Source organism: Parasteatoda tepidariorum, chromosome 5 (assembly GCF_043381705.1).
Source record: "Parasteatoda tepidariorum isolate YZ-2023 chromosome 5, CAS_Ptep_4.0, whole genome shotgun sequence".
Classification (NCBI taxonomy): domain Eukaryota; kingdom Metazoa; phylum Arthropoda; class Arachnida; order Araneae; family Theridiidae; genus Parasteatoda; species Parasteatoda tepidariorum.
Window position 1 is genome coordinate 66,045,499 of NC_092208.1, and position 27,799 is coordinate 66,073,297.

At 27.8% G+C, this 27,799-nt stretch overlaps 1 protein-coding gene and 1 long non-coding RNA gene across 7 annotated transcripts in view; one reads left to right on the forward strand and one right to left on the reverse strand.

Moving 5' to 3' along the window:
* The window catches only part of LOC107441033 (N-acetylneuraminate lyase), a 37,253-nt gene extending 10,600 nt beyond the window's left edge, over positions 1–26,653 (forward strand). For 2 of the 3 annotated variants that reach the window (XM_071181553.1, XM_043050257.2), the window contains 10 exons: positions 617–672; positions 791–861; positions 2,644–2,731; positions 8,721–8,778; positions 17,594–17,669; positions 20,746–20,838; positions 22,080–22,225; positions 23,640–23,771; positions 26,124–26,163; positions 26,253–26,653. In XM_071181553.1, coding sequence (XP_071037654.1) covers positions 617–672; positions 791–861; positions 2,644–2,731; positions 8,721–8,778; positions 17,594–17,669; positions 20,746–20,838; positions 22,080–22,225; positions 23,640–23,771; positions 26,124–26,163; positions 26,253–26,410 — 918 coding nt within the window. In that variant the 3' untranslated portion in view covers positions 26,411–26,653. Of the gene's footprint in view, positions 1–616; positions 673–790; positions 862–2,643; positions 2,732–7,410; positions 7,469–8,720; positions 8,779–17,593; positions 17,670–20,745; positions 20,839–22,079; positions 22,226–23,639; positions 23,772–26,123; positions 26,164–26,252 lie in introns of all 3 variants that reach the window. The other variant, XM_043050258.2, reaches the window with a different exon arrangement.
* LOC107447262 (uncharacterized) overlaps positions 1–27,799 on the reverse strand; it is a 163,909-nt gene that overhangs the window by 123,337 nt on the left and 12,773 nt on the right. The gene's annotated exons all lie outside the window — the stretch shown is intronic.

Genomic DNA, 27,799 nt, shown 5'->3' on the forward strand with positions numbered 1-27,799 from the left:
AAGTCGATTAATTCAAAATCGAGTTATAGTAATATTCGAGTTATCGTACTTCGAGTTATAGCGAATTGACTGTATATAATAATTTCATAAATTTTTAAGCAAAATTTAGATTGGGTACACAAAATATTTCTTTACAAGCTGTCTTTACCGTAATTTAATCTTTAGTATATATTTCACTAAACTCAGTAGCACGGCAGCCCATAGAGGACCAAGGTCTACTGTACCCATTTTAGTCTTCTTGCCCTTTGGCTCTGGGATGCAAGAGCAGACGTTCCAGTTGGGTAGTCAACCAAATGTGAAACCAACAGTGTTTAGTCCCCAAGCATGCTTGGCTTTCATTTTACCAACCCACTGAAGGGATGAAAGGCTGAGTCAACCTTGTCCGTCCCGAGTATCAAACCCAGGACCTGTGGTACGAGAGCGGGAAGCGCTATCACCCAGCCACTGGGCTTATATGTTTCACTATATGTCAAAAACCAGTTAAATCTTATTGTATGCATAAAAATTTCTTTCATCTGATTCTTTTGGTAAAAACTAGACTTAATTATTGTCATTAGTTTTAAATCATCATTTAATTTAACTTTAATAGTTTACTAATATTTTGAATTGTTTACAGATTCAAGCCTTCAGTGGTCTTATATCAGCCCCTTTTACTGGTTTCAAGCCTAACGGGTAAGATAACTCAAAATAGTATTTGATTGACTACAAACGTTTGACATGTGATAGTACTCCTGTAATACTGATGAAAATTTAGAAAATGCTAATAAAAATATTATTATTTTAATTCTAGTGAGGTGAATGCTGATATTATACAAAAATATGTTGATTTCTTAGTTAAAAACAGTGTTAAAGGAGTCTTCGGTGAGATTATTTTCTTAAGATATTTTCATTTCTTCTTACTTCTTCATGAATTCTTTATCACAATTGTAAGTTTAGGCTGCACGAAGAAAATCGTTCAATTAATTAATCGTCAAATTAACCGTCAGATCTACCCCTTTGGTAAAATATTTCATATTGAAGTTTTAGTTCATTTTAGTTTCAAACTAACAAAAACTTACTTATTCGTTATGTAACGGGTACGCAAGCGTTCCGTTTTCTAAAGAGAGGTCCAAAGTTCGAATCCTTGTTGCGACGATAGAATGCTGTCTCTAATTTTCTTTTCTAAAAAAGGTTGATAACTAGGTAATATGTTTTATTTAATTTATAAATCATTATTTTTTAGTTTTTTAGTTAATTTTTTTAAACAAATTAAAGTTTTTAAAACAAAAAAATTAATAGATATTTATTACTTTTTTTATTTTTTAATTAAAATGTATGGATTATTTGAAATAAAAGTACAAACTTTTAATTTAAATTTGAAATCACTATTTTTTTAAAAATAATCTATTAGTTTTAGTTAAATTTTCCTTATTTAGTGATTAAAAAGATTACAAAATTTTAATTTAAATTTTTAATTACAATTTTTCTAAAATTATCAATTATTTCAATTGATAAATAAAAGATATCTATTATTTTTTTAAAAAGATAATTTAAATTAAAAAATTCCTATTTATAAAACGATTAAATTAATAAAAAGAATTTCGCTTCCTACCTGAACATTATGGGTAGAAACTGAACAGCATAACCGTTACACCATGAATACACATCAAGAAAGCTTTTATTAGTTTAAAGGTAAATGTACTGAAACTTTATTGGGCTAGATTTTACCCTGGGGGTAGATCTGGCGGCTAATATATACCCTATGAAAGTTCTCAAATGTACTTTTTAATTTAACTTTGCTTTGAAAGATATTTTTGAGATGTGTACTTTTATTGTTAGTATTTATTTCATTCTCTGCAGATAATTGTAATGTTAACGTAATATACAGAAATACGGTGTAGTGTATCTACCACTACAAATTTACAATTCCAATTCACTAGTATACGAGGCATGTTAACTCGATTCTACGTTACGGTACCTTTTCATAGATGAAGGTTGACATGGTCGATAAATATAACCCCACATTGGTGACCTTCAGACGTGATGTGAACATGCCTGCCTTGACAGAAACTAACACTTCGATTTAAACACGCCTACTTCGATGGACTGCGCCTACTTACTACTTGTGACTACCTGCGACATTATCCACCTCCTCGCGCTTTTGCTACTCAGTCTCGATCACATACAACGTACAACGCATTCACCCGATTGCTAAAGGCAACACAGGAGTGATCACGACCGTGACCTTAATACAACTCTCACGATCAGCACTCAAAATTACGGTGATCTTAACACAGCTTTCCCCGGCACCTCACAAAATAGCAATGAATCAACTAGTGGTATCCTTTCAACGAATATTACTGCTATAATTCTGGTGGGGGAGTACTGTAGTGTGTCTACCACTACAAAATTCCAATTCCAATTCACTAGTATATAAGACATGTTAACTCGATTCTATGTTGGGGTACCTTTTCATAGATCAATAAATTCGATTCATTGTGGATAAATATATCCCCACAATGGAATTATTTTTATTATTTGACACTTTAATCGCTCAAGAAGTTACAAAGAATAATTTAAAAAAAAATATAAATCTGAATATTTCTATGTTGGATAATATTAGATTAAAATATTAATATTTTTAATGTTATGAAAACATTTTAGTAAACGGCACAACGGGGGAAGGTCTTTCCTTGACTGTTGAAGAGAGAAAACTGATAGCAGAAAAATGGGTTGAACATGGAAAAAACAAGTAAGTTTTAAGTTGTTTATTTTTTTCTACAAGAGGAGTTTTAAAACAATTCTGGTAAGAGAGCATAGTTAAGCGGGGTACAGGGGGTCGTTGCCCTGAAACATTTAGCCAAAGGGGGCATCTAATCGTTGATTAACGACACGAAAACAATAAGAACTACATTAATTCTTTTTATGAAACTAAGATTTTTCACCGGTAAATGTTTAGTTGGAATAAAATTTTTATCTAGAATAAAAGGTGATTTTTTTAAAAAAAAATGTCTTATTAAAGCTTTGCTTATTAAAATTTAATTATTATTCCCATCTAAGAAAAAAATTAAGGACATTTTGTTTGAAATAATTAATGTCTTATCTTAGAATAAATTCCGAATTAATTCTAAATAAATTAAAATAAATTCTGAAATTTTAAATGAATGAAAAATACGTTTTACAAAAATATAGAATTCTAATGAAGATTTTTAGCATTTTCTACCACGTTACAATCCTCTTTTAAGTGGCATCTAATAGAGGAGTTTGTACAAGTCATTCACATACCTCTGCATGGCATTGGTATAGTCTGTACATTTAGTACCAATAAAAAGATTATATCCTCATTAAAACTTATTAATCTAATATTTTACAATTCAAAGTCTGATTTGCTTTATTTGATATACGCTAAAATCAATGTCAATAATTGCCATTGAAAACAAATAAATAAAACTATTATTGCAAATTTTTTATTGTTAGTAAATAGTCTATCTTTATAGTATTTATTTATAAGTTGAAAGTTAGACATTATTAAAAATACTGGTAAAAAGGTTAAAATATTGGATTGGAAAAAAATTTCCAGTTTCTTACAAAATATACTAAAAGAAAAAGGATCAGAGTAAGTAAATTAGGCTGAATTAAAACTTACATTTTACCTGGAAATCTTAATGGGTTGTCAAACTGATTAGAAATAAGAAAAACTGTTTGATTTAGGTCGGCATGATTTTTAGATAATTATAGATAAATTTTATTATCTAACGAATAATTAAAAAAAATTAAATAGGTACGTATAATGAAATAAATTATCTATAAAACCAATATTATTACTTAATGAAGTTTTTTTTTAAATGTTTAATTAAAAAGCATTCTAAACAGACCAGCTTGCAAAACGAACATTTGAATTTTTTATTATTTTTACTTTTAATGGTTTATTGTAAAATGTTCATTAAACTAAATTTGTCTTGAGTTTCTTCAAGCTGTAGTTTAATGTCGATGTAAATTAGAATATTATTTCTAAAATAGGAGAGGGGGGGGGTCAGGTAGTACAGTAAAAATCTTATTCGCAAACCTAATATATCATTAATTAAAAATGGCATTATTATATTTAATCAANTTTGATTTAGGTCGGCATGATTTTTAGATAATTATAGATAAATTTTATTATCTAACGAATAATTAAAAAAAAATAAATGGGTACGTATAATGAAATAAATTATCTATAAAACCAATATTATTACTTAATGAAGTTTTTTTTTTAAATGTTTAATTAAAAAGCATTCTAAGCGGACCAGCTTACAAAACGAACATTTGAATTTTTTATTATTTTTACTTTTAATGGTTTGTTGTAAAATGTTCATTTAACTAAATTTGTCTTGAGTTTCTTTAAGCTTTAGTTTAATGTCGACGTGAATTAGAATGTTATTTCTAAAATAGGGGGGGGGGGNTGGTAGTACCGTAAAAATCTTTTTCGCAAACCTAATATATCATTAATTAAAAATGGTATTATTAAATTATTTTTAATCAGTAATTTTTTTTAAAATTTATTGAAAATTGAAAGTTTAGAACTATTTAAAACTGTTAGAATTTAGAATATTTAGAACTTATTTATTAAAAACTGTACTGTACTTTTTGTTAGCAAAAATTTCTCAGTTCGAATTATTTTTAATTACAAAATGTATTTATAATAAAATATATTACCAAAATAATGCATTGATTCAAATGTAATTTTAAAATATTAATTTATTATTATATTACATTATTTTATTTAATTTTATGATATTTTGCCTAAGAATATAATTAATTGAAATTTGGTTAATCATATAGCTCATTACATTAAAATGCATCATAACATTTTTCCGAGTTAGGAAAATAATATTTTTTAACAGCCTGCTTTAATTATCTTTAATAGCTCATTAAAAAATCTATTATTTTTAATTGCGTATTTTAATTACTTTTAAAATTCAATTTGATAAGAAAGCGATATGTATATAAAACAGATTGAAAAAACCTTTGTGTCCCGCAAAGACCACACCTGGCGGCGTTAAAATTAATGATTGTAAATACAATCATGTAGGCGTAACAGTACCGTTCATCCTACGCCAAATATATGACGAAATATTAGCCATAGAAGTGATGAGAATTACCCAGTGGCCTCTGTTATGATGAATTGGGCGGAAATTACTATCCGAGAATGTTGGCTTCCTATTCCCCAGGCTGTGCGATCAAATATCGCCAAATTAGAACATTTCAACACATGCACAATATGAACTCGAAACTTTTCACCTGGATTAGGTTTAGGTTTATGAAATGTTTCTTCCTGTTACAGTGATACTGAAAATTGAAATTAGAATTGTGAGGCTTCTCCTAGCTTATGGGAAAAAGAATTCGTTTACAAACACTTTTGCAAATTAAAAAAAAATGTTGATAATCTGTTCGAATTATTAGTATTTGGTTTATACAAATGTTAAAATTACTGTTTGAAGCTTTTTTTAATAAAGATTTCGGAATACACGATAACTAAAATTAAAATATCAAAGTCTAATAAAAAAAGTCAAGGATGTTTTGTACAAAGTTTTGGGATTTTGCAAACAGATTAGTTGAGTGAAATATTATTAATTTGGAAAAAAATAGAATTATTAATATTTCATATTCTTGTAAGCTAAATAATTACTTTTTAATAAAGGATCCACAATATGAATTAGAAAAGCTAGATCAATTTTGATTTTGAATATCACCTTTAAAAAAAGAAATTATTTTGCTCGTAGGTCAAAGGATGGTTATTTTTTTGTTTATGTAGCAATTAGTTCTCTAATGCAAAAATAACAGAAGCATATGGCAATGCGTAAAATACTCTAATGGCAATGAGTAAATACGCACATGAACTCTAAAAAATTACAAAGCAACACATGTAGCAACATCACATGAAAAGCAATGACACATGCCAACCACGAAATATAAAATTAAAATAGGTGAGCAACACTTGAAGAAACACTTAAAATAACTACAGCACGACTTTTACATCAGAGAGAAAGGCATGAAAAATGTTAAGTAAGAAATAAAACCAAGTGAAGTATAATTGGTTACTTTTAATCCAAGAAGAAGTGAAGTGATTAGGCCTAACCATGTAATTTAATTGGATACCTGTAAGCGACGTCACGCTTTTGCGTCGAACCTGATTGACTTTCGAATTGACAAATGCCACAATTTACTCACGATGACATCATTTGCAGATATCCAATTGAAAAAGTGAAAATAAATAACGCATAGCATGAAAAAGCTATAAATTAAAAAAATATTATTGAATTATAATTTGAACGAAAGCAGTAGATATCTCTTATTTCCTTGGGATGCGATAGTTACTAAAAGCTATTTCAACTTGTTTTAAGTTAATACAAATTTTTATTGATACTCAATATGGATTAGATATTTTTTAAAAATTTATTTTGGAATGGCTTGAGTCAGACTTTATTAACTTTTCATGAAAAAAAGACTTTTAATTCCGTGACATGAAGTTTATCACTAATCAATCCAATAAGTTTTTTTCGAAAAATATAGTCATGAAAATATTTATTCATGAAATATTAACAGCTTGCAATTCTATTCAAATTGAAAAAAAAAAAAAAAAAAAAAAAAAAACCCGTCATAATGCAATTTGTCACGGAAAAAACACGTTTGCGTACACAATTATGAAAAAAACACGTTGACAGAAATTTCTTGCAACAGAATATTACAGAACATTTGTACGCTCCAGATTTATTTGTACGGCATAAAAATCTGTCATGAAGGTAGCTGTACATATCTCCGGTTTGTAAAGTGAAACAGACTTTACTAATTATTAACCCATTTTTACTAATTATTAACCCATTTTTAATTATTTTTATCATCAAGTAAATAATTATTGCAATTTCAACTTTATGATTATTAATTTATTTGAAATTGATACTAATTATTTAATTATTCCATTTTTGCGCGATTTCTCACGATTTTTGAGATATCGAATTTCAATTCGTCGATTTGGAGAATCGTCGCTGAATTATTATATTTTTCCTTCATTAAGTTTAGACGTTCCGAAGCGGGATCCGGCTCCATTATCCTCCTGGTATAAGGTCAACGTCTTGACCATCATACAAGCAGGTCGGCATCTGTTTCAATTTATCAAATTATTTGTTGCAGCTCTGATACCAAAGTCCTTTATATTCAAAACTGAAAAAATCTGTACTCAACAGATACAATGTGTGTAATTTTATTTGATAACAGAAAAAAACGTCTTTTTTGACAGATTATGATGTAGTTTAATAGTCAATTTCTGTAGTTTCAGAGAACAGAAGCTTTCTGTCGGAGAATTATAGAATTGTGTTTTTTAACAGAAATCTTTTTGCAGCGCAGTACGTAGTTTCATGCAGTTTTTCTTATTAATTAAAATCCTATTTTCAGACTAGAACTCATTATCATTCAAGTTGGCGCAAACTGCTTAAGAGAGGCCCAAGAATTGGTGAGGCTTTCTTTAATAATTTTCTTTTATGTTGATTAATTTAAATGATTTTATAATCTCATTCCTTAGAAATAAACTGCTGTTTGTAGAAAATGCAACACCATGAAAGAATCATCAGAATCAAATGAAATTTAATGCAGAAACGACTTGTACTGATACAAATAAATGATGAAATTTTCAAAACAAAAGAAACAAATTAAGCGTCCGAAATCAGTATTTGGTGCAGCCACCACGCGCTGCAATAAGTGCTGCTATACGACGTGGCATGGAGTNATAAAAAGTTTTATTAATACTCAATATGGATTAGATATTTCTTTAAAATTTATTTTGGAATGGCTTAAGTCAGACTTTATTAACTCTATATGAAAAAAAATGTTTAATTCCGTGACATGACGTTTATCACTAATCGACCCAATAAATTTTTTTTTTGGAAAAATATATTCATCAAAATATTTATTCATGAAATATTAACAGCTGGCAATTCAATTCAAATTGCAAAAAAGGAAAAAAAAAGCCCGTCATATTGGAATTTGTCATGTTACGGAAAAAACACGTTGACAGAAATTTCCTGCAACAAAATATTACAGAACATTTGTACGTTCCAGATTTATTTGTACGGCATAAAAACTTGGCATGAAGGTGGCTGTATACTATCTGGTTAGTAAAGTGAAACATACTTTTAAAATTTTTACTAATTATTAACCAATTTTTAATTATTTTCATCACCAAGTTAATAATTATTACAATTTTAACTTAATGATTATTAATTTATTTGAAATTGATAATAATTATTTAATTATTCCATTTTTGCGTGATTTCTCACGATTTTTGAGGTATCGAATTTCAATTTGTCGATTTTAAGAATCGTCGAAGAATTTTTATTTTTTTCCTTCATTAAGTTTAGACGTTCCGAAGCGGGATTCGGATTCTCCTGGCATAAGGTCAACGTCTTGACCATCATACAAGCAGGTCGGCATCCGTTTCAATTTATCAAATTACTTGTTGCTGGTTTAATACCAAAGTTTTTTACATTCAAAACTGAAAAAAATCTGTACTTAACAGATACAATCTGTATAATTTTATTTGATAACAGAAAAAATGTCTCTTTTGATCGATTATGGTGTAGTTTAACAGTAAATTTCTGTAATTTTTTTTCTGAAGGAAAGTTACAGAATTGTGTTTTTTAACAGAAATTTTTTGCAGCGCATTTTGTAGTTTTATGTAGTTTACTAATTAAAAATCCTATTTTCAGACTAGAACTCATTATCATTCAAGTTGGTGCAAACTGCTTAAGAGAGGCCCAAGAATTGGTGAGGCTTTCTTCAATAATTTTCTTTTATGTTGATTAATTTAAATGATTTTATCATTTCATTCCTTAGAAACAGAAATACATTTACAATATTTAAACTTGCCTTTTCGTTGATTTTCATACGCTACCGAATAATGATCACCTTCTATGAAATCTTCTGAAAAAATCAATTACTTGTCTAATTTACTAAATTTGCGAAAAAAATCCTTATTTCCTTCTAAAACAAATATCCCACGAGAAAATTTCAATCAAGCTTCATCCACTTCTAAACAGACACGTGCCAGTTTATCAGAGAAAACATGGGTTCATCCGTCAGTTTATCCTATGTTGATCCTATAAACGTCCCTCATGCAATGATGGTGGGGAGAAATCTTTCATTACGTAGTGCCTTGTTTGACGCCTTGTCACTCTAATTTAATTTGCCGGGGATATTCGTTCATTTGCTTCCGGATGTACGCATTTAGCCGCACGTGCGAAAAATTTAGCTGTTCAGTTTTTGGCCTTCTTTTTTGTGTGAAATATTTTGTGTACTTTAAAATGATAATAAGTTCAAACTCGATTCATATTGGTCTCCTGAAATTGTTTTTCGGTAGCTGGGTAATTATTATACCGTGCGTAAAATAAGATACAGAACCTTTAAGAGCGAGAAACATATGACGATTCAAACAAATAATCGAGGGCCTGTCACATTGCAATTTAAGACAAAAACAGACTTACCAAGTTATTATGTAAGAGAAGATCATTCATTTTTTAATTAAACTGTATAAGTTTTATCTTAAACTAAAAATTTTTATGCATGATTGTAAACCATTGAAAACATTTAAACATTGAAAAACCACATTTCTAAGATTGACTATATAATGTAAGATTTGAAAGATAGCAAAGCATCATTTTCCATCATAAAATGATGGAAATTATTGGCCCAAAAATTTCCAACATAACATGTTGGTTGACCATCATATCGCAAAATATCATCTTCCAACATAAAATGATGGGAGTTTGTTGGCTCATCAGAATCCATTACGACAAGATGGGAACTGTTGGATGTTGGGTTACCATCAAATACAGTTGGGCCAACATGAAACCAACATAAACCATCAAAATATCCATCAAACCATCAAGAATTTTGTCTTGGGTTTCATAACTTTCGGCCTAATTGTAAGATATTATCATAATACGTTATCATCATATCATAAACCTTAACTATGCATGTTAATTACTGATCACGATATTTTAATTTAGAAAATTAAATAGAAATAGAAGCATGCTTATTCAAAGAAAATTCGTTTTTGTGCTTGATTTCTCAATTTTATGAACTGCACAAATTAATTAGCTTAATTAAGGATAGGTCTTCGAATCATTAAAATAGCATTTTAATGGTTCGTTAATAACTGTAAAAACCTGTTCATTAGTTCAAAAGTTATTAAGGTGTTCTCGTTTTTTGTTTTAGACACTGTAAAAAGCTGTTTTTTAATAACTTTTTATTTTTGTCGGTAAAATTTAAAAAATTTTTTAATACTACCTTTTTAAGACCAAACTTTTGGGTTTGTGGCTATTAACTGCTAAACTCCGTAGCCTTGTAACTTTGAATACAACTCAGAAGACAAAATTCCTAGATAATGTACTGGGTATAACTCGCTTTCGTGAAAGATGAGACTAGCCCATATTTACACAAGAGAAAATGTAGAGAAAAATGTCGAGAATCTTTCCCAAAGAGTTAGACTGGGAAGTCTAACTTAAGACCCAACAAACGCTCGTGATATTTTACTTCAAAATGGTCACTATGGAAGCAGTATATAGAGACAGACATTGCTTGGGTTCAAACTTCGGTCTCCTCATAAGAAATTCCCGCATTTCTTGATAAAAATTTGTAAAAAAAAAAAAAAATGAACTCCTTAATACCCATGCATTCCTAATCAGAATCTTGGTCTTATTTACTTTTTCGAGTCTTTATAAAATCTGTTTGCAACTGCACGTCACTGCAAGGATCAGTAGCATTTAACAAAATAATTGTTTACAAAATGGTTGTTGCATTTAAAACTACCTACTTTACTGGAGTTATCATGTATTTTTTTTTAAATTTTGTGTTTATATCTTGTGAATTTTTTTTGATTTTTCTTCTTTTCTTTTAAATTTTATTTAGTGCGTAATGTAGTGATTGTTTCAGTAGCAGGTAAAGCAACGGGGACAGAAGTGATTGAAAGTTACTCATTGTCTTAGTTTGTTTCAAATAATACTCCCTTTGTTTCAGATCACGTGAGATTTCTTTTGATGTTTGACACATTTTCTTCGCTTTTTTTAGGAGTTGTTTGCTCTCTCTATTACCTACGGTTTCATCTTGCAAAAAATAGGGACTCTAGTGATTTTAATTAAGTTTTTGAAATGTTTGATATTGAATAGCGATGATTAGATCGATTTTATAGAAATTTTTGAAATCTATTTAATAATAATTTGCAATTTCTGAAATTTGCTTACTTAAAGACCATATTTTAAAGATGCTTATTAAGAACATTAATTATAGAATAACTAGTATACTTTTAAATTCTCTGAACAAAATTAAAAAAAGGCCAACAAAAACAAATTGAATTAGTCGTAAATCATGAGAGAAAGAACAAAATATTGAAGTAGTCGTAAATAATAAGAAAAAGAAGAAAATATTGAAGTAGTCGTAAATAATACGAAAAAGAAGTAAATAGTGAAGTAGTCGTAAATAATAAGAGAGAGAAAATATTGAAGTTCTAGTAAATACTAAGAATGCGAAAATATTGAAGTACTAGTAAATACTAAGAGAGCTAAAATATTGAAGTAGTCGTAAATAATAAGAGAGAGAAAATATTGAAGTACTAGGAAATACTAAGAGTGCGAAAATATTGAAGTACTAGTAAATACTAAGAGTGCGAAAATATTGAAGTACTAGTAAATACTAAGAGAGCGAAAATATTGAAGTAGTCGTGAATAATAAGAGAGCGAAAATATTGAAGCAGTCGTAAATAATAAGAGAAAGAAGAAAATAATCATCAGATTTTAAACTTTTAAATGTTAAGGCTAAACTAATGCATAGTTATATTTAGGGTCGTAAAAACTGTGCAAATATGCGGTAGATGTAGAAAGATGCATAATTTACAATTGTTCGCATAACCGCCGAATTACCACTTAATGTTTAATTCTTCGTAGAATAATTTCATCTTTTAGATAAACTTGCTTATGCTGCTTTTTTACTATGCAAATTTACTTTCACTTTGAATTCTGAGAATATTTTTTAGAAACATATTATTGACTATGTTGCGTAACTTTGTGTAAATCTTACTCTGATGTTTGAAAATTGTAATTAAAACACAGAAGAAAATGAAGTTGGTATTTTTTTCTTACAAGCCAGGTTTTTTCGGTTTTAGTTGTTTTCTAGGCCATCCGCAACCTATCCACATAGTTTTAAAAATTTTCCACATCTTTGTCGCATAATTTATGGAGCCTATTATTTTTCAGTTGATATTGAGAAATAATGCTATTAATTTCTAGTTATAAAATCAATTATGAAATTTAGCTGAAACGATAGTCGTTTATAGATTTAAAATTCCGAAGTTACTTTTCATTAGCCATAATCTAATTTCGACTCGAAGATTTTCTTAAAAAAAAAAAAACTCTTTTAAAGAGACTTTTTTTAAAATTAATATGTATGAAAAATCTTTAAAAGAGAATTTCGAAAAAAATTGATCAACTTATGAGTAGCAGATTTCCTTAAAGATGATATATTTATATTATTAGAATTCATATGTAAAACAACTTCAAATAAATTATTTTACTTGAATATACACTGTAATATATTTTTCCCAAATGGTCGGGTTATTTGAACCGAAATAGGAAAATAAAATAAAAAATTAAAATAGGAAAAAAATAAAAAAATAATAAAATAAGAAAAATAGGAATAAAAATAAATAAAATAAGAAACTAATTTTTAATTTAAATAATATGATATCACGTATAAGCTTGTTTAATTTCGCACTCAACAATTCCTGTCTCTTTTTTTACTAGTTTTATTGTGCGTAAAATTTTACAAAATTTTTGACAATTTTTATACATTTATTTTGATTGTAAAATTTTAAAAACAACGCAATTTTTTTTCTTTTGAATTATTTTAAGATAAGTTTTCTAGATAACAAAACCCTGTCTTCTAATCATTTTTTTATCTAATTTTTTTTCTTCCGATATTTTTCAAGACTCAAGGGTCAAAGGGCATTCTTTTCATAAGTTTGCTTTCATTTTTATTTCTTATTTATTTCCTTACTTATAATATTCTTGATAAATTAATGTATAATGGGAAAACAACTGTTGTTCATGTTTTGACAGGAGAAGAAATTATGCATTTAATTATGTCACAATTATTGCCTTATGCATAAATTTTGTCTTTTGTGATTATAAAACAATCAAATTTTTTAAGTAACAAGTTTTTAATTTGTAAGATATGTTAAATTGATTTGCTCAAATAATATAGAAAAAAAAAGTTCTTTTGTCCTAATTATTTGCTGTGTTCTTAAAATTGTAACTTTAATTAGATAATTTAGATAAAATATATAGGTTGTCTAAAATATGTGGCAGCAGTCAAATTTCTCAAGAAATACCATAGAATCAAAAAAGCAAACTTTCAAATCTAAAAATCTTTCAAATCAAATCTAGAAATGCTCGTATGAAATACTTTCATGCGATGATTTAGATTAGACGACCCGATATTACCTCTGGGAAGGCGGAGGTAACTTAAAATCGTATACATGAATTCCTATTTTTTATTGCAGATTTGGATTTTGCAGAAAAAAGCGGTCTTAATTTGACATGCAGGTTGTTGCATGTTGGTTCATGTATGGTGATGCAATTGTAAAGTGTCGACGATGAAAATTTTGCTTAAAATCGAGTTATCTTGAAAAATACGTGAAGCTCGAAAAAAATTAAATCAGACTTGTTTAGAACTTAAAAAATCTGTCTAATAGCATCAATATCGACCCTCCTTCTGTCCTTGGGGAGGGGGACCAAGTCTGACTGCTACTTTTTAAATGTACAAACCAATTTTTTTATATAAATATTTTTTTACATTTATTTGTATATATTATCATTTTTCTAGTTGTCCTTTTTGTATGTTTCTCTTTTTCTAATTCATATATTTTATGATTTTCTTTTTTCATACTGCATTTTTTTTCTCTATAATGCAAGGTTAATACAAATTGCACAACAATTAATCCTTGTTCCAGCTATTATTTTACTCTGAATGGGCTTATAATAAACTTAATGCTAAATTTATAGCATTTAGTTTGTTTAGTTGTTAATAAGTATTTATCCGCTTCTGGGAACCTTAAAAGTTAAATTCCATGAAACAGAATTTATGTTAGTTAGGTATATTAATATATTGGGTGTCGTTTTCTCCGTACCTATTACCTATGATTGCAATTATTGTAGTACTTTTTACCTCAATTTAAGCATAACTCGAGTCAGTAACACTTAGAAATTTTTTTTACGCTCCTCAAAACAGATAATTGCTTAATTGCATTTTAATGAATGTAATTCATAGTAGAATTACTAGTGCAATTAAACGACTGAATTAACAAGCTTAACAGACTGACTGAGTTTAAACAAACGTAGTTCAATAAAAAAAGCAGTTTAACTCGAATAGATATAATTCATAGTTTAGGCATTTATTAACAGAACTTATATTAGTTAGCTATATTAGTATATTGGGTGTCTATTTCCACAGTAATTATTACCTACAATCATAATTATAGCAGTACTTATTACCTTAATTCAAGCATAACTCGAGTCAATAATAGTTAGATAATTTTTTTACGTTCCTCTAAACAGATAATTGCTTAATTGCATTACAATGAATGTAATTATTCATAGTAGAACTACTAGTGTAATTAAACTATTGAATACAGCTTAAACAAGTGTAGTTCAATAAAAAACGCAGTTTAATACAAATAGATGAATGTTATAGTTTAGGCAATTATTACAAATCGAAGTAATTCATAACTCAAATGGTTGTAATTCATGAACAAATCTTAATTAAGATATAGATTAATTCAATAAAAAAGTAAAAATTTAGATCATTACAAATACGAATGTAATCTATAAATGAGATCCAAATATAATCTAATTAGTAGATTTAATTCAGATTATTTCAAATCATAACTAAAATACGAACGCTGTTTAATGAATGTCTCTTGTTCATATTACTGTGATGATTACACGTAGGTCATAAAAATATCTATTATATTAAAGGGAAATAGTTGTGCGTATAATTATTTTCTCTTCATTTTTCCTAAGATCTAATTTATTCATCTAGCGCAAATCAAAAACAATTATCTTAGTTCAAAAGCTCGCATTTTAGCGTGACTCATTAATTTATCTTAATTGATTGCGTGGGCACTTTATCATAACTATACCTTCTGCTTATTTCGGCTTATCTTTTTTTAATCCTTGGAAATTTAAGTGCATTTAACTACTTAAGTATCGTCTGAATTCACAAATATGGAAGAAACTTAAATGTATTATACAAAAACATACATCTACAGTCCTAACAAAATTCAAATGAACAACGTTTTTAAGAAGGTTTATACTTTTTATCAGAAAGAATGTAAATGGTGAATAAAGTGCTTTATTAGAATAGGTAAATATTCTCTAAAAAGAAGTCAAGGCTATGATGTCAAGACTTTTGTAATCTTGTATTTTTAAGCATATTCACGTTCTCTGTTCGCACATTTTAAGATTTCGAGCTCAAAAAAAAAGTTAAAAATTAAATAAGCCTTTTCAAGGTTAGATTGACTTCTTATGAGAAGCGTGACTACGAAAAAAAATTATAAAATTATAATTCTTTCTCTGCTAGGGATATATTACAATTCTTTTTCTTTGCTCACAGATTGATGATTATGAAGTTCAACTTGAAAGTCAATATACAAGATTGTTTCAAGATAAATGTTCGAAAATTTGAATTTTTGAACAATTATTTTGATATATACATAAATTTAAATAACTTAAGGAGGAAGCTGGAATAACTGAGCGTTAAACTCTGATTTTCTTAACGCTTTCTTTCTATTTGGAATGAAAAATTATTTCTAAATTTTTTTTATACATTATATACTTAATTTATTTCACTAAGTAAGTACCCAAAGTGTCAGCTAAAGTTTTATTTAGAGATATACTTTGTAGCTCGTATTTATTTTTTGCTCATTCTAAAATGCAAAAGGTGTTTTTATAATCACCTAAAATACTTATTTTTAAAATCCTCGTCAAAAAGGTTTTTACATTCGAGGTCAAAAATTTTAAATTGAGAAAAAACGCAATCCAATTTATCACTTCTAATATTGTCACATGTTTCGTTTGATGCCGTAAACTTTAAGCTACTTCTTACAATCTTTTCTTACATCTCTGTTTTTCTGGTAACTAAGCAGCTGATTTTCTGCCCTGCCATCTTCAATAGTGTTTCATTTGTTTTCGATGTAGCATTTTTGTTTTTCTTCGCTAAAATATCAATTAGCAAGTTTAATGTAATTGTTTTACTTTATGTTTAATAGGATTCTAAAAATACATATATTAGGTTCTCGTCATGCAACACTCTATATTGAGTTAGAATCGCGGAGGCTCAGGAGATATAGCTTTCGCCTCCCAATGAGGTTAGCCAGGTTCAAATCTCAGCTGTGGCTGGTTGATATGAATTTCGCTCTCGGCTCACACCGATCACAGTGCTGACGTAAGATATCCTCAGTTGTAGAAGGTACATGAGTTAGAGTAGAATCTCACATGGTTAGCAATCAGGCTAACCGTGTGAGTTTTTCCTCCCCATGTAACGCAAATAAAGGTTATTTCCATCAAAAAGTCCACGAAAACTAGTTTGTCTCAAAGCTTGATCCCTTATCCACCGGATTGAGTTCAAAAATACAAAGCTACGGAGTTGAACATTGATAGTCATAAACTCAGAATTTGGTCGACTATTCAACACCGGTTATGAAATAATACATAATATATAGAGAGAGTTACAAGTAGTTTAAAATTACTGTTTTTCCACGAGAAGATGAAGCCAATTTCTACTTCCTTTTAAGCAAGTACAATGAAATGTTACTGGATATAAAACACTGCTTTAAATTAATTTGATTCTAGAGGCTTTTTAAGAAGCTCCCAAATTTTGCGTCGAATGTTTTTCGTTTGTTTTTTAACTTGCATAGCGCCACTGCTTTTCTAGTGATTTTTTTACTAATTTCTTTACATGCTTTTTTGTTGTTGATAAATTATCGTAGAAACGCTAGTAAATGACAGATTTAGAAAATTAAACTCTTTCTGAATATTTTTACTCATTAATTTTTTAGCTTTATATTTCGCTTTATTTAAAAAAAAAACCCCAAAATGTTTTCACTTGAAAATAAAATTTGTTGATTTTTGCAAAAATAAAATGCAATGAAAAGAATTTCAAAACTTAAAACAGAAAAATAACCTCATACCATACCATTCCCATTTCTTCAACCCATACCATTTTTCATACCTCAGTAAATTTGGTGAATTAAAAAAAAAAAAAAAAAAAAAAAAAAAAAAAACCCAAGCACTTTATAATAATTGGTTTTCATTCTCTTGATACATTTTATTGCCATTTTTACGGCATTCTGTCACAAAATTGACAGCTATAATCGATAGATTGACAAATGAAATTCATACTAATCAATCATATTTTCCATTACTAGCATTGTACCTTCCATTAAAATAACTCTAGTTAGCGATTGTCTATAATTATTTTCAGACAAACTATTCACTGTCTATCTATCTGATACATTTTGATCTATCTACAGGCTCGCCATGCAGAAAAGATTGGTGTTACAGCTCTAGCATCGTTACCTCCTTTGTTCTACAAACCCAAAAGCGACGGTAAGGTCAAAACTAAACGTCTGTTTAATATTCAACTTCGGCTCTTTTAAAATCCTTACTTATGATCGTTATTATGAACAAGATTAATGATTTTGATTAAGATAAATTTTCTTTGAGAAGTTCAAATAACTTTCTTTTTGATGGTATGGAAAGTAACACCATTTTATTTCTTAGCCGGCATTAATTTCAGTTTTGATTGATGTAGAATCAGGTAGACAGGTAAATAGAATAAATTTTTATTCTTGTTTAGAACGTTCTGTCGAAAGGTTATGGCTGTGGGAGATAACTTAATCTTAAATCTTGTTGAACGAGTCTAGAATCTGTTATCTATAAGTCAAGTGTTTTTATTGTTTTTGAAAATCAAGGTCAATAAATTCAATTTCTTGGCGGTTCAGGGACAATTTTTATTAGATTCGAACGTTTTATGATTTAAACTTTTGTAAAAGAAGGTTTTATCAAAAAAGCTGCTTTTTTCTTTTTTTAAAATATAATTTATGTTGAGGAAAAGGAATATTGAAATTTATTAAATATACTATAGTTTTGCATGAAATCGATTCAGAATAGTTCCTTTTTCTGTTTAGTTATAGGTTCTACAAAGGAGATGAATATTGATAAATATCACGGATGCACAAACAGTCAGAGCTGCTTTATGTCACGGTTAAATGTAAATGAAATGAATAAATAGAAATAACATTCACATGGGTTTACTCAAACGTTGACAATGCAAACTGAAGTTATTTATATTATCGACAAATGAAACCTTCTTTAGAAAATGACAACAAAATAAATATCGCATTATTCAACTATTCAGAATCGTCAATAGACTTAGCTCTTTCTGCGGTGCTCTAAGAAAAATGAATCACTTATTACCCAAGATTTAATGTAATAATTTTTCTTTAAACATATATTACAACATTTTTAACGAGCTTTCTGAAGACCAATATTTATTTTACTAAGTAGTAAAGGAAATATTGGTCTTTAGAAAATATTTTCAAATGTTTAAAAAGTATGTTTAAAAAAATGTTAAATGTTACATTGTTGAAATAGCGTTCTTTTTTCACATTGCACACCGCTGTAACTGGCGTTTTTATGTGTTGTTTCGTCATTAAAATAAAATTTAAAAAAAAAAAAAACATTTTCCTATATTGTTGAACAATAATATATCTAAAATTTTTTTTAAAAATTTTTGAGTTTAATTTCCAGAAACGAATCATTTGAAATATTTTTTATTTTTTCCCAGAAAATTTTGGACTATAATTAAATTTACAGTTTAATTTTTTATTTCATATACCCTTAAAAGTAGGAATTTTGAGATTGAAAGTTACATATAACTAAAAATAACTGAAATGAATGACTTGAAACTTTTTGGCCTTCAAATTTTATACTACAGTTAGTTATTTACTTTTTTAAGTTTTAAGAATAATCTAAAAATATGTAAATAAATCTTACTTTCGGATTCGATATGGTTTATTTATATGAATTTATGTGTGTTTGTGAGAGCAACCCTAAAAATGTGGTGAATCTTTTCTTTTCTTTCCTCTATTTCAATAATATAATAAAATAAAAAGCAAGTTTTTGCACTTTTTAACTAAGAAAATAAATTAGAAATAAATTTTTGACAATTATTAAAATATTTTTCGGGGTATTTAGAGTTCTAGAAATGCGAGATCAAATGCCCAGCTCACCCCCTCTTTACGAAGGATCTGAAAATATTTACTTATGCATAGATAGTATCACGAATTCGTGAATAAAGAGTCAAAACTTTTTGATTAGAAGACAAAATTTGATTTAATATTTAAATTCAACCGCATTATTTTCATAGACGAAACTCATAGACGAATTATAAAGCATCAGAAAAAAGTACTGAATAAAATGCCATATAATGATTTTAATAATTAATACAGCATTATTATTAGTCGAAGTGGAATACAATTAAAATTATCAAATAGTAAAAATTTATAACACCTTACAAAGTGTTCTTAATATTCCACGCACTTATAATTTTTGAATTTTTAGAATCTTTGTCAAATAAGTTTACGAATCGTGAAACCAAATTTAAACAACGTCCTTAAAAAAAAAAAATTATCTGAATTTTATTATCTGAATTCTGAGGTAATTTTTTGTAAAGATTAAAGAAAAAATATTATCTTCTCTTTTAAGTGGGATGAAAGTGAATGATATAGTTTCGATAAATACTATTAATAGTAAATTTATTTAATGTATAAAATTTAGTCAAATTTCAAAGGCTCAAGTCTAAAATCAGTTTCAGAATTCTAAATCTTTATTTTTTTTAATTTATTATTTTTTCATTTTATTTATTTATTTATTTTTTTAAAATTTTGAGTTGCACCATTAAGTTTTTGATTGAGTTATTCCTGATTTATTTAATGATACATTTCATAGTTTAAATGCTGGAAATAAAAAGAAAATGTGGAGTTAATCTGAATTAGTCAAGATCATTTAGTGTACTAACTTTTTTCTAATTTTTAATCTGAGATGAAATTGAAAGAAAGGTTCACTTAATTGCTTTTTTTAGAATAACTTAATGTGTCAAACTCTTAGCCAATTTTGAGTAATTTTAAATCTTACTGTAGTTCCAGGTTTTAATATTGTTTAAATTCTGGATAGCACTTGGTATTTATAATTAATAAAATCAGGAATTAAATTTCATCAAGGATTTTAAAACTATAGCACAATGGTGTTTAGGATACACCCTTTCAGTATCTAGTTAAATTTCTCTTTCTCCAAAATAAGAAAAAAAAAAGAATAAAAACTTTTAGCTGTATTTAAATTAAGACAAAAAACAATACTTTTAATTTAGATTACGAATGTATTATCAGAATTTTATATTTAAAATTGGAGAATGTGTGTCAGTAAATCATTCCTTTATTTTATATTAAATTTGTAGAGTGATACGTTAGGAACTAAGAGTACCAAAATTTGAATTTGAAAATTTGATGCTGCCATCTATTGTTAAAAATATGAGCTATTTCCATAAAACGAATTAAGAAACTGTTCATAAAAATGCTTATGGAGTGTTTAAGTGTGTATAATTTTCTTTCTTCTTCATTTTTAGATGATCTTATTGCTTATTTCAAAGGCATATCCGATGCTGCCCCTAATTTACCCTTGATGCTCTATCACATTCCTTCATATTCAAATGTTGAAAGTAAGTAATTCTTTTTGCAAACTTTTTAACAATAAAATTTTTAAAATTAAATCAGTTTTAAAGTGAATTCTCTGTTGGTTGCAACCATGGTGCACTACGAAGTAGGCGTAAGTTTCAACTATATGTGATATTTAATAATAAATCCCCATGTTCCCCAATAATGTTTTATTTCTATTTATTATTATTGGTTTATAGCTACCATTAAAGGGAGTTGGTAGGGCCTATAACAATAATGCTAGAACCAACCTTTTTTGATGTACCATTTCTCGATATCATGAGTAGTTTCTTTTAAAAGGTACATCGAAAAAGGTCAGTTTTAGCATTATTGATGTATGCCTTATAGAACCCCCTTTATTACTTTATGTATAATCTTATATAGCAACATTTGTTTAATGATTTATGCATTTAATATTGTACGAATCAATAAATTTTCATAACTTTAAATATTTTTATGTTTTAAATTTTAATAATTTCTAAAAATATTATTGTAAAAATAAAGTATTATTAAAAAGGAATTTTTTTATAAATTCTTTTTAATGAAGGTTTTTAAATTTACTGTATTAATTGTTTTTTACAATTTTTATTTTATGAACATTTCTAAATTTATTGTATTAATTTTAATAGTTACATATATCTTTAGGTTTTAAATCTTAATAATCCCCAAATATGTTACTGTAAATATAGGACAATATTAGAAAGGATTTTTTGAAATAAAATAAAATTAATTTAATTCATTCATGTCCACAATTCATTCCACAATTTTCGTCTCTCTTCAATTAATTTAATTTTAATTCAATTTATTGCAATAAAATTTCATTAAATTGCAAATTTTGCAATTTGTAGTTTAAAGAAAGTTTTTAAATTTATTGTATTAACTTTTTTTTCAATTTCTATTTAATGAAAATGCTCAAATTTGCATTAATTTTTATAGCTATACATATTTTTATTAGGTTTTAAATTTCAATAAACTCTAAAAATATTGCTGAAAATTAAAAACAATTAAAAAAAGAGATTTTTTTTACAATTTCTATTATTACAATTTCTATATATTATTTTAGGTTTTAAATTTTTATGAACTCTAAAAATATTACTGTAAATATAGAGCACTATTAAAAATAGATTTTTTTTTACAATTTCTATGCAATGAGAATCTTTAGATTTATTGTATTAATTGGTTTTTTTACATTTTCTACTTAATGAAAATATTTTAAATTTATTGTATTAATTTTTATTTATTTCAGTCAATGTCAGTCAACTATTACCTAAGGCTCGCGCAGCAATTCCCAATTTTTGTGGAGCGAAATTCACATCAACTGATGTACTGGATTTGATGAGATGTCATAATCTTCCTGGGGAGCCATTCAAAGTACTGACTGGTTTTGACGAGGTACGGTATTCTAAAATTAATTTTCTTCAAAAGGATCCAAAAAATTTGAAATTAAAATATTTTAGGATTTTTTTTCTCGGAACTCGTATAATAAATTAAATTTACACTTGTTGTGATTAAGAGCAACTAACTAAGCTTAACTTCTTTAACTACTGGGTTAACTAATTATTACTAACCGTATTTAAACTACACATTTAATTGCATCAATCTAAAAAAATATTTTTCTTTATTTACAATTTTTTTTTCTTTTTCTTTTTTTACATATTACATTCAAAAAGTAATTTTTAACTACTGAATTTAAGTTTTAAAATTATTATATTAAGCTACATGTTAAACTACGCATTTTAGTGTCAAAATCCGGAACTTAAGTGATAAAATTTTATTTGAGAAATAAAAATTAAAAAAAAAGAAAAAGAAAAAAAAAAGTAAAGTCATATTTTTAATTTTTTCTAAACTATTAATCTTTTGGAGTTTTTATTCATAAAAATCTGTTTCTTAGAAATAATTAAACGTGATTCGTTCTTTTTTCCTTTTCCGATTGTGTGTTGACGTAATTAAGCAACCTATTAAACTTTATTTATTCTTTTATTTAATTAATGAAAAATAAAAGGAGTACTAAACACACTTGCGGAAAAAAAAACTACAACTATTATCAAAAAAATATGTATATATAAAAATAACGTAAGGAAACTGGAAAACTATTGTATTACATATTAAGAAAACACGCGTGAAAAGTGTAAATTAATGAAGTATAATATTTAAAACTACGTACAAATAAAACTTCATGCATTATTGTTGCATGTATGTAATCAAGCAGAATTCTACCGTCTAGTATATTTTATGTCTTAAATATGAGTTATATAAGGTAAAAATCTGCGTGCACACATAGCAGTTACGAAGCAAAAATGGAAAACTGTAACATTAACATATGTGCACATAAAACACATATCAATTAATCCTTTATAAGATCCTGCTTTTTTTTCCAGCATCCAGCTTCAAAGTTTTCTACATCAAAAATCAGTTTTCACTATATTATTCGATGAGACATCATTGCACAGCAGCGAAATTTAAGTTTAATTTTGCCCAAGAGCTCACCGCTTGGAGGGTTAATGAAGCATAATATTAAGTAACTGCGAGCAAAATAAGCTACATGCGTTACTGTTATATGTATGCACAGATAGTGAAGCTATCTCATTTAATTTGCATGTCAAATAGGCATCAAATAAAGCGAAATAATTATTATTTACCCGGTAACTTAATTTATAAAAATTGTCGGTGTTATTACCATTGAATTCAGTTAAATTTTGTTAAAAGTTATTGTTTGTTTAAAGTCGAAAGAAATTGTATCATTAGGCACAGAAATGTAAATATTTAGTTTAATTTTTCTCAATAAATTGATTTTAATTGTTTTTAGGTTTTGCTGCCATGCATAACATGCGGCGGAACAGCAGCTATTGGTGGTACATTTAATATGATGGCCCTACTATCTCAACGTGTTCTAGACGCATACCACAGAGGTGATATTGAAGAAGCCCGGCGAGCAAATGTGAGTTTGATTTTGAAAAAAAAAATAGTTATGTTTTATGGCTAAAAATTATTTTCTTACACGGATAAATTTTTTTAAAAATTACCTTACTGTATGGAAAAAACATTTGTGTTGGTAAAAAAAATAATTCTGGTAATAAAACCAGATACAGTCGAACTTGCTTATAGCGAGCCTGAAGCAACCGATATATTTTTGCGTTATAACCGAGTGCTAGTAAAAAACAGGCTAGTTTAAAAAAAAACTGCAGAACTGCTGTTCGGGACAAGACTTATTAAGTTATAAATAAAATATTTTCTTTAATTGTTATTTCCATACAGTACAAAGGAAGTAAGTTATTTTGATATGATCTGTCTTATTGTCTCTTTGTTGTGTTAGGATAAGACTCATGGAAATGAAAAACATCGCCAACCCTGTTTTCGTAAAAAATTCACAGGTTTACTGAATTTACGACTCATACTAACTTTAAATTGTCTTCTAAATACTAAACAATTTTTTTCAAGTAGGGATTAGCTAACCTGGATAAGTGGGGATACATAGAAATTTTATAAATCGCGAAAATATTTCTCGTTCAAACCGGGGTTGTTCATTAGAAGCGAACTCTGCTCGAAGTATTTTCGATTTTTTTCGCTAAATCCAATTTTTTGTTGAATCAGGGTTCGACAGTAGTGAGTTTGACTGTATATTGTATTTATATCATTAATTTGGTTATTTTTCGCTCATATGGTAACAGTTTAACGGAAATTCTAAATTCCGTATCATTATTATTCAATTTTGTGACATCATGTGATCTACATACATCAGTAGATTGTTAAGTTAATACTGATACAAGAAGATCCATAATGCAGTTACATAATTTCAAAAGTTATCCATTTTGCATTACTTCTTGATCCGAAAGACAACAAACCATAACTTTGCATTTACTATGTTTGTCAGTTTAAAATAATTATTGTTGTTGACGGGCATTGAACATACTTTCCGACAAAACTGAATTTGTCTACAAGAGAAAGACATAATTTTTTTTTTAACAATTCTCGATCTGGTTCTAGTGGTCTGTGAAAAACTGTAAACTAGCTTTCTGATTTTCTTTTTTAATTTTTGTTTTCCTAATGGCTGTTTGTATTAGCAATACAATATCATATCAACGTCTTGTTTCAGTACTGCGACGCACATTTACAACACCTTCTTTTTGTAACTTCAGTGCAATTTGAGCTGCATTCTTTCTGATTTGCGTTTTCTATTTTGTTCCCCTTTCTCTTTGTTTTTGTGATCTGCTACTTGTAGACTAACTTTTAAACCATATGTACTTCGATTATTAGCAGCCAGATCATTTGCGGTTTACTTCTTACGATGATTTCGTTACCTTTTTTTTTAAAATCGTAATTAAAGATATGCGTGTTTGCATATAATGTGAGTTACGTTAATGAAAACTTAATGTTTATGGCATAAATATTGAACAGCCGACTAATTTCTGAGTTTACGCTTATCAATGTTCATCTCTGCAGTCTTGTAATTTTGAACCCGCCCAAGAAGACAAGGGAACTTCTGGATCAATCATTAGGACTAACTAACCTTCGTGGAGGACTTTTATATGGAACTAACCCACTGAAAAAAACCAGAAAAACCTCTTACAGTTAGCCTGAAAGCAAGGGAATTCTAACCCATGATCCGTCTACCACTGAGGATATTTTACGTCAGCACTGTAGTTGGTGCTAGTCGGGAGCAGAATTCGTATCAACCAGCCACAGCTGGGATTCGAACCTGAGCACCTCTTTGGGAGGCGAACGCTCCATCTCCTGAGCCACCTTGGATGATGGCATATAAATTAGGATTGACAAGATTATGGTGGCATATCTACTGTTGTTTTCACATCGAACAAAAAAAAAACAGAAAAAGAAAATATGGTCGCGGATACTTTTGAACATGAAAATATTGTAATTTATTTTAGTTTTTATGTTTACAAGTGTATCAAAATTTAACAATAAATGAAAAATAGCGTGATATTATTTAAACGTGATTATAATACTAAATAAAAGGAAAAATTATTTGTTTTTCACTCTTTTGAAAAATCAAAAAGCGAAAAAAATATTCTCGCTGGATACTTTTGTCCTCCAATATATGAGCGGAATCTCTTACTTTCCTTCTCGTTATAGTTCAAATTATTACGTTTTATAAATATTTAGCATGGAGATGCTGAATTCAGTAAGAAAAAAATGTATAATTTAATGCATACATTAATAAGTATTGTACGTAAAACAAAAAGTTTCAGAAAAATAACTAAATTTTGTTTATTTGCTTGGTTTAAATATAACATGTCCATTTTCTTATATATTTGCTTTCTCTGTCCAACTTTAGAGAGAAATAATGAATGCTACTGAACGGATATGCAGACATGGTAACCATTTGCTTTTTGTACTATGTTTTAATAATTTAATTATAAAACGTCGCATCTAAAACTTATTCGTATATATTTTTAAATTTTAGGAATGCCAATTGCTTGTTTCAAAGCAGCCATGAACATTCTCACACCTTTGGATTTTGGTACATCTCGAGTTCCCCTGGTTCCCCTCACCCCAGAAGGTTTGGCTAATTTGAAAGCAGATCTCAAGGCTATGAAAACGAAAGATTGGTTCAGAGTTTAAGCTGTCAGTAAATAATAAGATTTTTTAAAATGCATCATCAGCACAGAAAGCTATTGTTGAATTCTTAATTGTATTGTTAGAACTCTGGTTTCAAAATTAGCCAAGTGTCCGCGATTAGAAATGCATGTTGCTTTCTTCCTTACAATAATTATGGATGTTTTATTGTTGTTGCCCAAAATATGCATCAAATTGTCTACTTTTTACTTGTGAATAAATAGTTTTTGCATTTTTTATTGCTGAAAAGTGACATAAAGTTTTTTGTTTTATGTTGTTTTAATTACTTTTACTCTTCAATCAATATGTTGAGTACATAATTTATTATATTGCATTTTCTTTTTCGATAAGGCTAAGTTGCATCAACACAAAGCAAATTAGTTTATCTCAGACACTTAATTGAATACCTATAATTGGGTACCTTCAAGTGACGTCATCGTAGGTAAATTATGGCATTTTGTTGATTCAGAAGCCAGCCACTGATGCATGATGTCGTTCAGAGGCATCCAATTAAATTTGATTTAAATCGCATGGTGAGGTAAAATCTCGAGTTTCAAGAACTGAATAGAAATTTTTCCTTTTTATCAACGAAAATGTTTCAATATTTTTTAATATATTTAAAACACAAAATTGAAATTAAATTTTTTTTTTTTTACATGTAGGGAGCTATGATTTTTTTTAAAATAAATGGTTTAAACTGCTATTTATTTTGTATTGTGAGACAATGAAAACTAGAAGTTTAATTAAAATTTTAAAAAATAAGTTTATTTTTTAATGGACTTTGAATTTCGGAGTCTGAACAATATAACCGAGGAAAGAATATAAATTGGAATCCCTCTAACTAAACTAATACTAAACCCAGTGGCGCTACAGCACACAGTATGCCAAGGCCTACTGTACCATGAATTGATTTTATTTTAATGGAAAGGAACATATATATTTTTTTGTAATTTTCGACATACTTCATTTCTTATAAGAACTTATTGAACACTTACAAAATTGTAAATATTTGATTATTTCCTACCGTTTCTTTAATTAAATATTTGCTGCTGACAGAGGCATAGAAAGTTGAAGGTTAAAAAAACGAATTCGCAAAAAATGGGTTAGAATAACAAATTAGCTCGTAATAGCTTGAATAAATATTTTTTTAATCATTCCTCATACATAAATAAGACATTTTTTTCTCAAAATTTAAAACCATTTTGAACATGGATGTAAATAAAGTTCTCCAACAAAGTTCCTTTCCTAAAAGTATTGAAGTAGTAACTACATTTCAAAAGCAGCTTATTGTCACCACAATAAATAAAAAATAGTTGTAGCAGTAGTTAACTGTATTTATAATAATATAGTTGTAAATAACTTGAAAAATAACGCAGTTTTTCCGACCACTGCTTT